The 14272-nt window shown below is 37.8% G+C and overlaps 1 protein-coding gene across 1 annotated transcript; it reads right to left on the bottom strand.

Moving 5' to 3' along the window:
* Positions 1 to 799: 799 nt before the first annotated feature.
* Positions 800 to 13700, bottom strand: LOC104354029 (Y+L amino acid transporter 2). Its single transcript, XM_086466223.1, has 9 exons — positions 13199 to 13700; positions 10055 to 10180; positions 7528 to 7672; positions 6429 to 6552; positions 5574 to 5677; positions 5167 to 5263; positions 3620 to 3769; positions 1615 to 1798; positions 800 to 891 (listed from the first exon to the last, which is right to left on the bottom strand). Exons 1-9 carry the CDS (start codon positions 13698 to 13700, stop codon positions 800 to 802), a joined length of 1524 nt encoding a protein of 507 aa, XP_086322349.1.
* Between the last annotated feature and the right edge of the window lie 572 nt (positions 13701 to 14272).

The raw sequence follows: 14272 nt of genomic DNA, 5'->3' as shown, positions 1-14272 counted from the left end.
TGATTCATGGGGTCACACCTTTGGTACTTTTAGGCAAACAATGGAAAGGTGAAGAGTTTTGCCTGAATATACACTAGCTGGAAATGACTCAGTCTCTTACAGCATTCCATGGCAGGCTGTTCTGCTGGAAAGCAGAAGTACTTCAGTTACAATGGTATAATTTGTTAGTTGAAAATATGTCTTCTGCAAATCATGAAATAATAATTTCTCACAGAATTTAAAAGACTGAAAACTCTGTTTTTCTCCTTTTGGTAAACTATGTATGCCAGGAATTATGCATTAGAATAGTGTAACAGTAATACTACATTGACTCAAGGCATGTCTAGCAGCTTGAATTATATTTTTTCTTACTTTGGCTAAGAATTCAGCTATATTTTTAGAAGTACACTATGGCTTCTCCTTCCCAACTCAGGTTTTGAATCTTGCAAATATCTGGTTTGTCTTTTGTAATATTTATCAATTTATTTGTTAGGATTGTGACTAGACCTAATACTTTTTATTACGATTTTGCAATTAATCTAATATTTAGCACTTATCTACTACTAAAAGTTTGTTCATACAGTGCTTTATAGTTTCAACGTGTTACATAACTCACTATTAACAAACAGAATTTAAAAAAAACGTCCTATAAAACAGAGTGGTTTATAAAACACACACAAATTAACAGACATCAAATTGATGCATAGTACAGTGATTAGTGCTTTAGTACCACTGGACACACGGGGAGAACTTCAGATGATAAAAATGGCTCCAAATAGGAAAGAAATGACGAGGCAGAACTCTCAATGTCAAGGCAACTCTATTTACTCTTAGCTGCTGTAGGTTCCATATCTATGTCCCGGTCTGATGGAACACAGTAGAAGAGCATCTGAACATATCTTCTTGTCATAGCTGTAATACATAGCAAAAATGCGTGAGATAAAGTGATAATAGATCTTAGAAAAATATATGGTTTCTGAGGAATTGAAAGCACTACACAGATACGAGGAAAATCTTAAAACACCTTTATCAATTGGATTAAGCACGTTATAAATAGCTAAAGGCAAAAGGAGCTCAATAATTAAACAGAAAGTCTTGTTTAATCAGACTTTCATCAGCATTTTCATTGAATTGTCAGATAGCTGAGTTCAAACTGAATTAAAGTATTAAAGTTTTGCTTTTCAAGACTGGCTGCATTTGAGGAGTGGAAACTACTCTTCAGGCCAATAATTCATTATTTCATAATTTATGAAAATGCATGGACTTCTCTGACTCAGATGTTCCATTCCTTGGCCAGAAAGTGTAGCAATGGTGTCCTGGTACTTATGCCTTCCAGGGTATCAAACTGCATGCATTTAGTTTTCACAATCCTACATGGCTTTTATTGAGCCAACATATTGAAATACCACAAATATTAGATGACCATATATCCACATATTAGACTGTTTTGTACAGGTATGCATGGTTTTGTTTTCAGGACCATGTGATGAAGCAGATGATCTCAGACATGCCATATAAAAAAGCATAGCAAAACTTCATAAAGAAAAAAGATTCTAGGAAAAATTATTCCTTATTTCTTCCGATCATACATTCAAGATTTTGGCACACTGTCTAAGACAAGATGATGTTGCTTACCAGAGAGCCACTGTAGACATTTAGGTCTTTTTTCAACTGGCAAATAGACTCCCAAATAATATGCAGGAATGCCTGAAAGGGCAATACCAACGCCAATAAGGGAATTGATTGTGTCGCTGTAGAGAGGAACTATGACCAGGAAAAGGGAACATAAACAGTATACTATAGGGAAGAAGAGGTTAAGCTGTGGAGACAAAAAAGAAATCCAACATTTATTAAAAGATGCAGTAAATACTGTATTGTAAAAATGTCAAGCTTTGCAGATAAAAGATAAACGTGTCAATAATAAAAATATAGATATTGACTATATGATTACTACGTACTGAATCTTTTGACTGCCTACAGTCAGTACAATTTGCTAGCTTCTGTGCATGCTGCTGAGAGCCTCTTATGTGATACACACCTGAGTATCTGACCATTTTGTCATTTTCAGGCCTGCACAAACTCAATTCCTTTCCAGTTAGTTAGAATCCATCTTTGAAAGCAGTACTTTAAAATTAAGCAGTAATGGGTAGTTTTCCCTCTAACTTCAATTGCAAATTTTGAATTGTAATTTTGATTGGGAACTAACTCAGCTAGACTTTCAATTACTATGTTGATGCTACAGAACTAATGGACTGATTTACAACCATTTTGCCTGGGCACTTAACAAATATCTTAGCACAAATATTTTTCACTGCCTGTAGTAATGAGCCTTCTCGAGAGTTCAGGAGTTGACATTTGAATACTAACTGAAAATCCTGAGAGTTTACTGGTATAAATACTCTTTTTCCTTATAAAGGTTAAAAATGTAAGTCGATGAAAACCAACTGCTACATTTCAGAAAAGGAAAAAGTGTATACGGAGTTGTGATGTTGACTAAGCTGACAAATGCTGATAGGAATTAAACAGTCATTATCTATAATCTGATTGTAATCCTTGCTTTAGTAGAGTCAGTAACAAAACTGCCAATAAGGCAAGATTTAATCTTCATTTTCCACATATTTTGGGGGAGAGTTTGGAAATGAAGTTTGAACACGCTTCAGGAAAATTTGGTCTGCTCTGGAAGACTGGCAGGTTTTCCAGAAGTAGGTGCTTAGGACATTTTATGCCTTTGTTTGAATTATATATTTTTTATAATCAGGATGTTACACTTAAATGGAAAAGAAGTTGGTGAAAATGTTGCAGAAGATTAGGAAGAGAGAGTGACAAGGAAGAAATGTTTAGACTGGGTCTTAATTTGAATTTCTCATAATTTTTACTGCATGACTGTAGAGCAGAAATGCAGGTCATGGAGCCAACAGCGTGCAGTGAAACAGCCAGAACGTGGCTTTGTGTGCCCGGGGGAAGCTGTGCATTTCCAACCCTGCTTCCTGGACAGTCACTGGATTAAACCTAGAAACAAGTTTTAAGCATGCTTTGTTTCTGTGCAGTCTCCCTTTCCTAACTGATAGCCACACGCTTTTCTACAGTCAATCGTTAAACTTGAATTTTACTGTCTATGACCACTATGCCGTGGGAGGGAACAATCAAAATATATTTGATTATTCAAGCTTTTGAAATTCTGTTTGAGCAGAATTTTGGGTGTTTACTGGCTTTGGAGGGATTTTGCTGAATTTATTCAGTCATGTAAGTTTGATCAGAGTGTTAACCTCTCTGGAGCCCCCATCACTACCTCTACTGAGGTCTGCTGTGAACAGTAGAAAAGGGGATGTTCCAGGATGGGCTAAGAACCCCAGGCATTTATTTATTCCTTATTTATTTAGATAGTTATAAGGTTGAATGAAAGGAAAAAGAAATGGTAAATATCATTTCAACCTCACAGCAAAAGTACCAGATCAGCTGTTCTTGTGGAAACTCAAATGGCTTTCGCTCCTTCATTTCCTATCTTGTATGTCAAAAGGATTTCTATGGCTGATAAATAGTCTATAACATAACTGGGAATGTTATGGTTGTGGTATTAAGGATCACATAAACACATGCATTAACTGGCTTTTAGGGCTTGTTTCCTTTCTTGTTTACTTACTTTAATAGGCCGTGGTCTACGTGGCTGAGTATATCGCAAATATATTAGTCCTGCAATAGACAGACCCACGAAGAGCCAGTAGTTGAAGCAGTAGTAATTAATGAGGAGGAAAACATCTTCCACAAGGAGATAAAGCAAAGTCATTAAGCCCTAGAGATAATAAAATCAAAGACCTTTTAGTGTGAAAAAAAAAAGACATGTCTTACAAAATAAAGAGGTAGTAAAGTTATAAAACAGGCTGTTTCCAACATATTTGTCTGAATTTAGGAGATGAGGTCCTTGCAAGAAGGATGTACCTAAAACTGAGAAATCTGCAAATATGCTGTGTGAAACATGCTGGTATCATTTCCTTAAACACAGCAGTGAGACCACCACATTTGGCTGAAGAGGTGTTTGGTTTGTGAAGTCATGTTTCAGCACCAGCAGGAAACCCTCCTTAGAAGGCCAGATGAGGAGCCCCAGACTCTGCTGCGCCATGAAGAAGGATGCTAAGAATCTTTCTGTAGGCAGCGGCTTCCTCTGCTGTTCTGGTTCGCTTCAGTTTGAAAGCAAGCTTTCAATTTGTTTCACTGTTGGAGGTTTTCACAGTCCACTCATACATTTAGACCACTAGAGTAAATTCTGTGGTATGCTATACTGCCTGCATGGAAACACCTAAAATACCAGGAATTTAATGTCCTTTTTAACAGATGAGCAGAAAAAAAATCCACTGTGAAAAACAGGAATGGTTGTGTATTAAGGGAGTATAGCTCATATTAATGGTGCAAACAGAATCCCTCTGAGAAAAGTATTCATAACGAGATTATAATTTTTAGTAAATTATTTCATGTCAAACAGGACCAGTATGATAATCTAGGTAACACAGGGCAATGGAAGACACCAAATAAATTACATGTTCACGTAAACAGCAGTGAAATACCTTTGAATGATTCCACTTTCTCTGTTTGTTCATACCCTCCCCCCTATTTTAATCTGTTAGATTTATGCATTATTTATTGAAATAATTTGCACTAATTCTATACCTTGTGGTTCCTCAATTTCTTGTCACAAGATTCGTTTGTATAGTGATAGCAGGAAAAAGTCAACACGGCTACAGGCATCCAATGGTAGGAATATAATTTTAAGTGCTTTGTCACTCCTGCTATAACTAGAGTTCTAGAAAATCAGCCTACGGCAGGATCTGAGAGATGTTCCTGCCATACTTTTCTCCAGTAGCACTCTGAAAACTCACATAAAGACTTAAAACAACTCCTGTCTATATGGTTACATGTTTAGCCATTCTCAGTTTTCTAAATAATGCTGTGGCACTCAGTCCTCACTAATCTTGGTCAGAGAGCATATTAATGTGAATCAAGCTGTTCTCTTTCCACTGAAAAAATCCACACCAGACAAAATAACACCATGACCACTCCCACCCCCCCTCAATGTGTTTTAGAAATTGTGGGCATTTGAGAAAGATGTCTCCAGCACAGGAGAAGCCTGGGAGAAACACTGGGCAGAGGTGAGGTGTTATACTCCCCAGGTCTGAACCCCTGGCTGTCACTTACATTGAAGAGAAGAGCAGGGACTGGTGTGAAGCACTTTATATGAATCAAGCTAAGACTGTCAGGGAGGTGTCCTTCCCTGGCTCCAACATAAAAAAGCCTAAAAAAAGGAATAAGAAAACTCAACCAGACAGTGAGCCAAGGAATAGCTTGTTGCTCTCTGACAAAGGCAGCATTAATTCTTTTATTACTCTGTTGTAAATGCTGCTCTCTTCTCAAGTGGCTTTAGTTTATCAATTGGTGCTGATCATGAGAAGACACATCAGATTGTAATGACCCTTCCATCACAAATGAACACCTTGACATGGCAAAAATTAACTGTGTCACTTTTACAATGCAGTAGTAAAGAATGCAGATTAAAAATAAATTATTCCTTTTCAATTAATTAAAATAAATCTTATATTTCATACCTAGATGCTGCAATTATTGATGAGTTTAAGCCACTATAGCAAGACATGGCCACTGCTATAGGAATTATCCACTTAGCATAACTAAGGGTTTCACCACCAAACGTCTGTAACAGAAAAAGAAAATCATAGTGAGGCCAGTTATGTTAAGCTTATAGACAACCCTGAGAAACTCTCATGAAAGCACACCAGCCCAAATATAGTGTCGTAGCCCATGCTTTCTTATGATATCTGATAATGACGTGGGAAATTAGAATTTGGACTGATCAGTATCAAAATAAAAATGGCAGATACATTAAAAAATTATTTAAAAAAAATTTCTAAGTGTAGATCAAGTCAATGAGACAATAGAATAACACATATTTGCTTTAATGTATTTTGACGAATCCTGACTGTGGTAATCCATGAGTTATAATTGTACTTTTGTATAAAATATTGACAAGGTTTTTCACTGCATGTTTTTGTCTTGAAAATATTGCTGTGATCCTGCAGGATTAAACATCACATACTGTACATTAGAATGACAGCAAAAAACCCCTGGTTCTTAAACCACCCAAATGTTCCATAGCGTTCTCTCTCTCTGGCCCTGGCAAAAGTTTCTTCTACAATTAAGTGCTGTTAGGAGCAAGATTTACAGAGTATGTAACAGGATTTTACAAGAGCAGATTTATTGGATAAGTTCTTTATATGCACCTTCCAATACACTGGTACTCTTACATGAAAACAAAGTTTAAAACAAAGCAACAGCATTCAGCATGGAAATATTTCAATTGTTTTGCCAAGAAGTATGCTACCTGAGATTTTTCTGCAATGTCATACATACAGTAACTTTGGTTTTAATTATTTTATACAACTTACAACAGCCACTGCATCGCTTGTGAGGAGAGCTGACATGTCCAACACTACGTAGTATGCTATATTAGTCAACAAGTAAATAACAGTCACAATAGGCATTGAAATTGCAATAGAAAGAGGTAGATTCCTGTAAAAGGAAAATGGCAAAATTATTTCATGTTCTTAAATAAAGAATATTTAAATAGAAGATTGTTCCCAAATTCAAACATTTGTGAATGGATGCCTCCATCACTTTTTGTAATGCAACACTTTGTAATCATGGGGTTACAAATAACATGCAGCCATTGTGGAACAATTCCATAATCATCTTAGTTGGCTGCTTGTGGGTCTGTGACAAGTTTTAGAGAAAAAAATGTACATTTATATGTGTAAATTATATATACTGTCTTTTAGACAAAGCAATTTAAGAGAGCACTTAAGCAATGAGGTTTAAATGCACACTTAGGTGTTTTCTTGATCATAGCATTTTTTTCCTGACTCATAACATATGCCTGTCCCAAGGTAAGGTGGACTATATCAGTCTGAGTAGGTGAGGCAGCCAACTCCCACAGGGCTGACATCCCTACAGAGGGGAGGAGATGATATTTCCAGTGATACTGTGGACTTTGTTTTATTTACTTAACCTTTCATCTTTAGCAAAATTGAACATTTTGCCCATAAATAGCAATGTTGAAGATCACATGGTAAAACAGTCATAAACTTGACACAGTCTTAATCTACTAGTGGCAAAACCAGTCCTGGAAAAATAAAATATTTGTTCTGTCTGGCTGAAAAAAGCATGGAATTTTAGGGGGCTAGATGGACCCATGTTTCTCCCTGCTTTCTCCAGGTATTTGTTCTCCTCCATTAAAAATTCTGGTCTGAAGTGTAAAGTGTAAAATACATATATGCAGACAAGTGATTTATTAGTGTGATATAGCTGATGAGCAAGGACAATAATCAGAAAGAGTTCTCATACTTACTCCTTTTGAAAAGAAGATGGTTTTTGCAGAGAAAATAGTTTGACTAATTTCCAATCAGAAACAAATACAGAGCGGCTTGTCCTACCACCACCTGTCTTACCAGGACAGCTCAGTGATTCAAAGAAAAAGCACACATTTACCTCTTGGGATTCTGCATTTCCTCGGTGACATAGTTGAGCGTGTCCCATCCCGAGTAGGAGAAGAGGGCAGAGTAGAGAGCGAGCGCGATCATCCCTGGGTTTGTTGCTGAGCCCTCAAATGGAGCTCTCAGGTTTTCCGTTTCTCCTGTACAAATGGCAGATACCAATTGCTTGTGACATTTCAAGGATTACGATGTAGAAGGATGCCACACTAGAAGCCTTAGCTAACCAAAACTGCATCCAGGTTTCATTACTATATCCAAAAGTGCACAGCTTATGTTTTCTCTTGACAGATAGGAAAGTTTCAGTCAGATGTTCAGACAGCTACACTTGTATAGGGAGAAAGCAGAAGACTTTTTCCCAGCTTTGTTGTTTGGATGTGACTTGTGTAATTCTACCAGAATTCATGACATCCTCGTCTCCTGGCATTGCTGTCTAGCCTACCGAAGGAGGGAGCCATACTGAGGTGATGCTATGCCCTGTCAGCCAGGCAGAGGCACTTGGGAAACCCAGTTTCACTTCCTGAATCTATCTATATTTCTTCCTCATATCCATGTTTTTGTTTTCACCAGATGAATTAGTGGCCACTGGAGGGGGAACTCCTGGAGGCATGGTTCTCAGTGGGATGCTCTTCCCCACAAAGGTATTCCCCAAAATTAAGAGAGCAGACTTGAAAATCTCTAATTTCAAAATTCTCCTCTAGTTTAGTTCAATCAGTTGAGACAACAGCCTGCAGAATGCTGCTGTTAATGAAACCACGTGAGCTTTCACTGCGATTCTGGAAAGGGGAAGAAAGGCCTTAGTGAGTTTGCAGAAGGAAACTCAACTATCTAATATAAATGGAAGTGTGTTAAGTATGAAGGAAGACAGAAACATGCTGAAACTTCTATTAGGGAAGAAGATAAGGTTTTTATTGTAAAATGAAACAGCTTCACCCTGTGGTTAAACTAAGGAGTTTAGAGATACCACAAAAGCAATTCAGTTTTTGAAAAGTAGTCACTACAAGGAGACTGTTCAAACTGAGGAAGGTGAAACTCTGAGATGTACACACACTTTGGGGAAGAAAATGGTCAGAAGGAAAAAAAAAGAAAAATCCAAAAGGACCAAGAAAAGCTGTTTTTACTAAAGACAGCTCATATTCAAAATCAGATACATTCACAGTGTTTTAAAACAAAAGGTGTATCTGAGCACATCAGAAGGAATACGGCAGGGCTAAAACATCGTAACTGTTCTTTTCATTAAAACAACTGCTGAGTTTAAAAGAGTGCATTGGCCTGATCACAGCTTCCTCCGGAAATCTACATCATTCCTCCTCCCAGTCCTTTCTCTATTTAAGCACTTGATTCTGCTTGAACAAAGCAGAGAGAAGTTTACTACCACTAAAAGCCCTCAGCATTTTGTGTTTCTCACAATAATGTTTATTCTCCACCTTTACCCTCCCTGACCCAACGGAGCAATGCAAAGGAGCCGGCATAGGCTATGTGGGTGCAGGAGCAGAGGGAATGGCCCCTGGGCCAAACCACATTGTGGCAGCTGCACGCCAGCGAGCAAGCTGTGAGTTTTGAAGGAGTCAATTTGAAAGCACGGGTAAATTTGTGACTGTGGGGACAGGGCAAAACTGCTACAGGGGTGACATCATGGATTCACACCTTTTTAAAACTGTAGCAGCTTTATGAGGGGAATGACTCCTTCATGTAACTGTGGCCCTTAAGCAATGCTTTTCCTCTGCATCTTCACATTCCTGCCCTCAGGACTGGGTTGGTTTGTTCAGATTTCTTTAGATTTGAACAAATCAGTGACATGCATGGATAATGGCTAAACAAAAAAGCTCTCTTACATTTTGCTGTAGCTTTACAGCATAACAGCTGATGCATTAGAATTGCAGCCAAGGAAAGGAGAAGGCCAGCAAACACAGAAAAGCAAGCACACTCATTAGATTTTATAAGCTAGTTTCAGCAGGATAAAAAGACAATTCCTAAACTGAAGAGGGAAAACCATCTTTAGTTTAACTGAATAAAGATACAATGGCTATTTGGGAATTTCTTTGGAAGGAAAATGAAGAAACCATATTAACTAAGCAACAGAGCTAGAGTTGGAAGACTTCACTGTACCAGAGACCCAAATTATAAAATCAACTCTATTGTCATATGCAAAGATCAGAGGTACCAGAATAAACCAGTCTCCATCTTTCCAGTATATTCAGTTCAGTCCAGTTACTGCTGATACAAGGTGGCTCATCTGTCCTGTGATGTCTTACGATACCACAGTGATTCATAGGACTGCAGTTTTTTCCCTTGTTTCTAGGAATAAGCATGCCCTCTCAGCAATGGAGGAAAGGATGAGTTCCTCCCTCCTTGATCCTCCTCCCTTGCAGGGCACTGCGGCGGCTCTCTGCCATGGGCAGGGCAGGGAGAGCTGGGGGAGGCGGGGGGGGTGAGGAGCCATGTGAAGGACATATCCAGCAATTTCTGCTGTGCTGTCCTGTCACAGGACAAGTAGCAATTAAGTAAATGAAAAATATTCTTACCTTTACCAATTTTGTAAAGGCCAACAGATATCACCAAGATAAGAGCCATAACTTTTGCATATGTGAAAACATCTTGTACACGGGTTCCCCACTTCACATTAACACAATTAATAAACGTTAAGGAACCTGCAGAGAAAAAGAATATGCATGACAGGAGCACTGTATGTTTTACATCACGTAATGTGTATTTCAAATCTATCCTTCCAGATACCACTCCTCTTTCAAGGAGTAAAATATAATCAAATTTCACCACTTTATGACCACCTAAATTTATTAATATGAATGAAATACCTGGTTTAAAATTTATACAATGGCTTTCTAAAGGATACTGTTCTCCTGACAGTAGGTAAGACAAAACACATCAGCTTTGAATTTCAGGAGTAACTCCTGCTCCTTTTAAATAATCTTTATGTTTTATTAAAGTCATCACAGTCACATGCAGAAGGTGAGATTTCTTTATATCCTTTATTCAAATTGATTTTTTTTCCCTGAAGTTCTCCATGCTGATACAAGCCCTAGTCTATGTAATGAGTAAGGACAGCTTCTGCACCAAAAAGTTTGGATGCTGTGGACAAGGTATTGAATCGAGCCAGGCCATCGTGCTGTTATTCTGTGCCCATGACTTAGAAGCTGTGTCATTCAAGCTTTGACCCTGAGTATGAAGGTTACAGAAGTACTTACTTACAGAGTTCTCTCGGGCTTCAATTTTGACAGAATCTAATAGAAATAACAAAGTAGTGTGGTTGCAGAGAGTGGGTAGGATCAATTAATTCTCCTTTCCTCCTTCTGCCATATTCTTTGCATTCAGTTTTGTCACAGAAATTGAACCCCGATGAGCAGATCAAGCACTGTGATGAGCACTGCTGCTCAGCTGGTGGCAGGTCCAGCCAGGGGCCGAGCTGCATGTCCAGCTCCTCTCACACATGACATCGTGGGCAACTTCTTGCAACTCCATAATTCAAAGCAGAGGTAGATGAGGAAAGGTAAGGGTATGCATTGGTACCAGGTACAAAGCCCAGCTGCTGGAGAAGATAGCAGAGCAAATGCAGCATGGGCGGTCCAGAGCACTCTCGAACATGTATCAGAATGAGCTCTTTCTCCTTTAGAAGTCTTTGGTCTTTTCTGCTGTTTCTTTGACCTGCCTATAATCTACACTTCAGTTTTGAAGGGCAGAAAAGAAGTTTTGTAATGCTTAAAATGAAAACTATTTAGAACACTTTCTATATAGTAAGGAAATTAGCATCCAACCATGGATGCTCACAGAACTTCTTGCCTTCATTATCATGAGCAGTTCTGGATATTTGACAGTGTCCTGTCAACTGTCAAGGTAATAATAGACTTATTTACAGAAGGAGGACCTGATTTGCCCCCACTATTTTCTATTAATATACCAATATTGTGCAATGGAGATAGAATTTTGGTTTTATTCTGGTATTAAAAAAAGCCAAAAGATATATAATGATTGTTCATGCCTAGTGTCAGGTTTGAATATAATTTTAAACCTGTCTGTAAATAAGGACTTCTGTAAATCTTGCTCTAGTAAATGTGGCATATACATTGAAATAAGATTTTATGCTCTATAGTTGAAAAAAATCTCCTTAGTAGAACTTAACCATATACCCCTTTCATAAAATTACAGTCGTATATATCAGTAACTGCTAGAAATACAGGTCTGTGTCTTGAAAATTATAAAGTAAGTGTTGATGGAATTTTTTTAATACTGTACATTTAGGAATAATTTGTGATGATAGAAAATGCTATTTGAAAGACTGCAAAGGACATTTTTACTGTATGTGTATAGGACACATAACATGTATCATGTTCTGCAGAGTGTAATTAAATTCTAGGCAAGGGGATCTTGCCATGGAATTCACAGTAAATTCTAGTAAATATATATATTTAAAGGTGGAGCGCCAATTAAATCCATGCTCCCGAGCCTTACCAAAATTGTTCAAGCTAGGAATAAATTTGCTATCTTGACACTGCTAAATTGCATATTGCAGTTAATGTAACACACTGTAATTTTCCCTGCAATCTGGGCTTTTACTCAAAAGCCTAGTCAGTGGTGAGGTAACTAATTTATTGTATGAGAAAGCAGCAGCTGCCAGGCACACCTGGGGCATCAGCTCAGAAATCAGAGGTGCTAGAGCACACAGCGAAGACTACAGCAAGAATAACTAAGAAAAAGAAGGCTTAAAAAAACATCACTATTTGAAGACTGCTTCTCTTAAGTGTTAGGATTTCATGAGGTGCACCTAGAACACCAGGAAAAGAAATTTTGATCTAATAAATAACCGCTTTCCTGTGCAAGTGGAGAATTTCAGCTGACAAACTCTTTGGAATAGAGTTAGTTGCCTTTTAGGCTGCTGAGTAGTCATGATGGTTTCAATTACCTACCATGGAACCTTTTTCAGAAGTGAACTTCCTCTTCACCTCAGTGGCAAGAGTCAGGGCAACAGAGAAAATACCCTCTCAGAATTGTCAGTATACATTATTTTATGTTAAAGTTAGTTATCCTTTTGGAAGCTTTTGTTGAGTTGCACAATTTCAGACGTTTTTAAAAGATCATGCTATAGCACAAGGTACTAAGGAACACATACTCCATCTCGACAAATCCATATTTATAAGGAAAAGAATCTGAGTGCATTTCATCTACTGGAGGATAGATTTGTAACACTTATCCCTGTGGTCACCTAAGACATATGGTCATAACAAAGTCAACTCTGCAGAGTGTCTGATTACACTACACAATTTTTCTAGAGACAAAACTTGTATTAGGCAGATTATTTTTAATGCCATATGAATTTTAAGATTTTTTGTTCATTTTTTGTGATTTGCAAGAAATAGGGGAGAGGCCGTGGACCAAATGCAGGCTGCAAATTATGTCAATGATCCATAGAGATATATGTACCTTTAATCAGATGTCATAGTTTCCCCCAGCCAAATTATTGTAATTCTTCTCTCCCCTCTAATAATCCCAGCACCAAATAAAATCCGTCTGAATAAAAGATTATTAGTTCCTAAGAATGTGTTTTAGATAGGCAATAATTGTTTTCACAGAAGATGAAGAATAGAAATTCAGAAAAATCCCCTGAGCACCTACAGTTACAGTTCTTAACTTCTAGGAATCATAACTTTACTTACAAATACAAGCAGCTGCAATCAACCTGACTGCATCATACGGTGGCTCACAATGAGGAAAAATTGGTTGAACAATATAGTTAGCAAATGTGATTGCTATCACTGCCTGGGTTGTTGGTTCGATAATTAGCAACGAAGACCACAGTCTGATGAAGGCCACAAAGGCACCAAATGCTTCCAGGATATAGGCATAACTGCCTCCAGATTTAATGATGGATGTTCCCAATTCAGCGTAACACAAAGCTCCAAACAGTGAAAACATCCCACCAAGTGCCCAGATGACTAGAGAGAGTCCATAGGAAGCACTGTACATTAAAACACCTCTGGGTGATACAAATATCCCAGAGCCAATCATGTTCCCTACTATTAAAGAAACTCCATTTAGTAATGTAATTTCTTTTTTCATCTGCATTTTTTCACTTGTGTCTGCCATATTATCCATTTCAGCTTTTCCATTCTTAGTTCTGGATTTTTTATTGCAGCATATTCGCCAGGGGGCTGGCATCCTCAGCTACCACTACCTGAAAACAAGAGGAGGGAACATGTTTTGTAATGCACATGGCATCAGAGACAGATAAGACAATTAGCATACAAGACATAAATGGTACAAAGAACAATTAAAGAACAATTTTTTTTGCCTGTTTTTATCTTGCAGTCCAGGAAGCACATACTAGTGGATTTTCTTAACATTCACTGTTCTATACCTTTTTAATGGATAAATGTACGACCACTGCCTTTGGTTATAGATTCTGAATCCTTCATGAACTCCAATTTCACTTTTAATATTTATCTTGAATTGTAATTCTATGTTATGTTATTGAAGTTAGGAAAGAAAAAGGCACTGTACCCCTGGAAACATGTTCTAATACAGTTGGATTGTCCCACACAAGTATATCTACACATCTCCCTAAATTTTGTTCTCATCCCAGGAAGAACTTTACATCATTATTATTTGTTTCATCAAATCACATCCATCTGCAATTATCTGCTGAGGAACACAAGAGAAAAGAGAGAAAAAGATGCTCGAGAACTCCAGCCTCGGGAGGTTAATGTTAATGTGAGGATAAAGAACAGCTT

Source organism: Leptosomus discolor, chromosome 5, assembly GCF_034619465.1.
Source record: "Leptosomus discolor isolate bLepDis1 chromosome 5, bLepDis1.hap2, whole genome shotgun sequence".
NCBI classification, from domain to species: Eukaryota; Metazoa; Chordata; class Aves; order Leptosomiformes; family Leptosomidae; genus Leptosomus; species Leptosomus discolor.
Note: the sequence above shows the minus strand (reverse complement) of the source record. Positions and strands in the feature narration are given on the sequence as shown.

What these genes read in the sequence shown, in the direction of transcription:
- LOC104354029 (XM_086466223.1), bottom strand. Translation starts at nt 13,700, where the DNA reads ATGCCAGCCCCCTGGCGAATATGCTGCAATAAAAAATCCAGAACTAAG. An exon ending in GATTGCAGCTGCTTGTATTT is followed by an intron (nt 10,181 to 13,198) that starts GTAAGTAAAGTT and finishes TTTTCTCTGCAG; the next exon opens with GTTCCTTAACGTTTATTAAT. An exon ending in CAAGCGATGCAGTGGCTGTT is followed by an intron (nt 5,678 to 6,428) that starts GTAAGTTGTATA and finishes TTTCTGTTACAG; the next exon opens with ACGTTTGGTGGTGAAACCCT.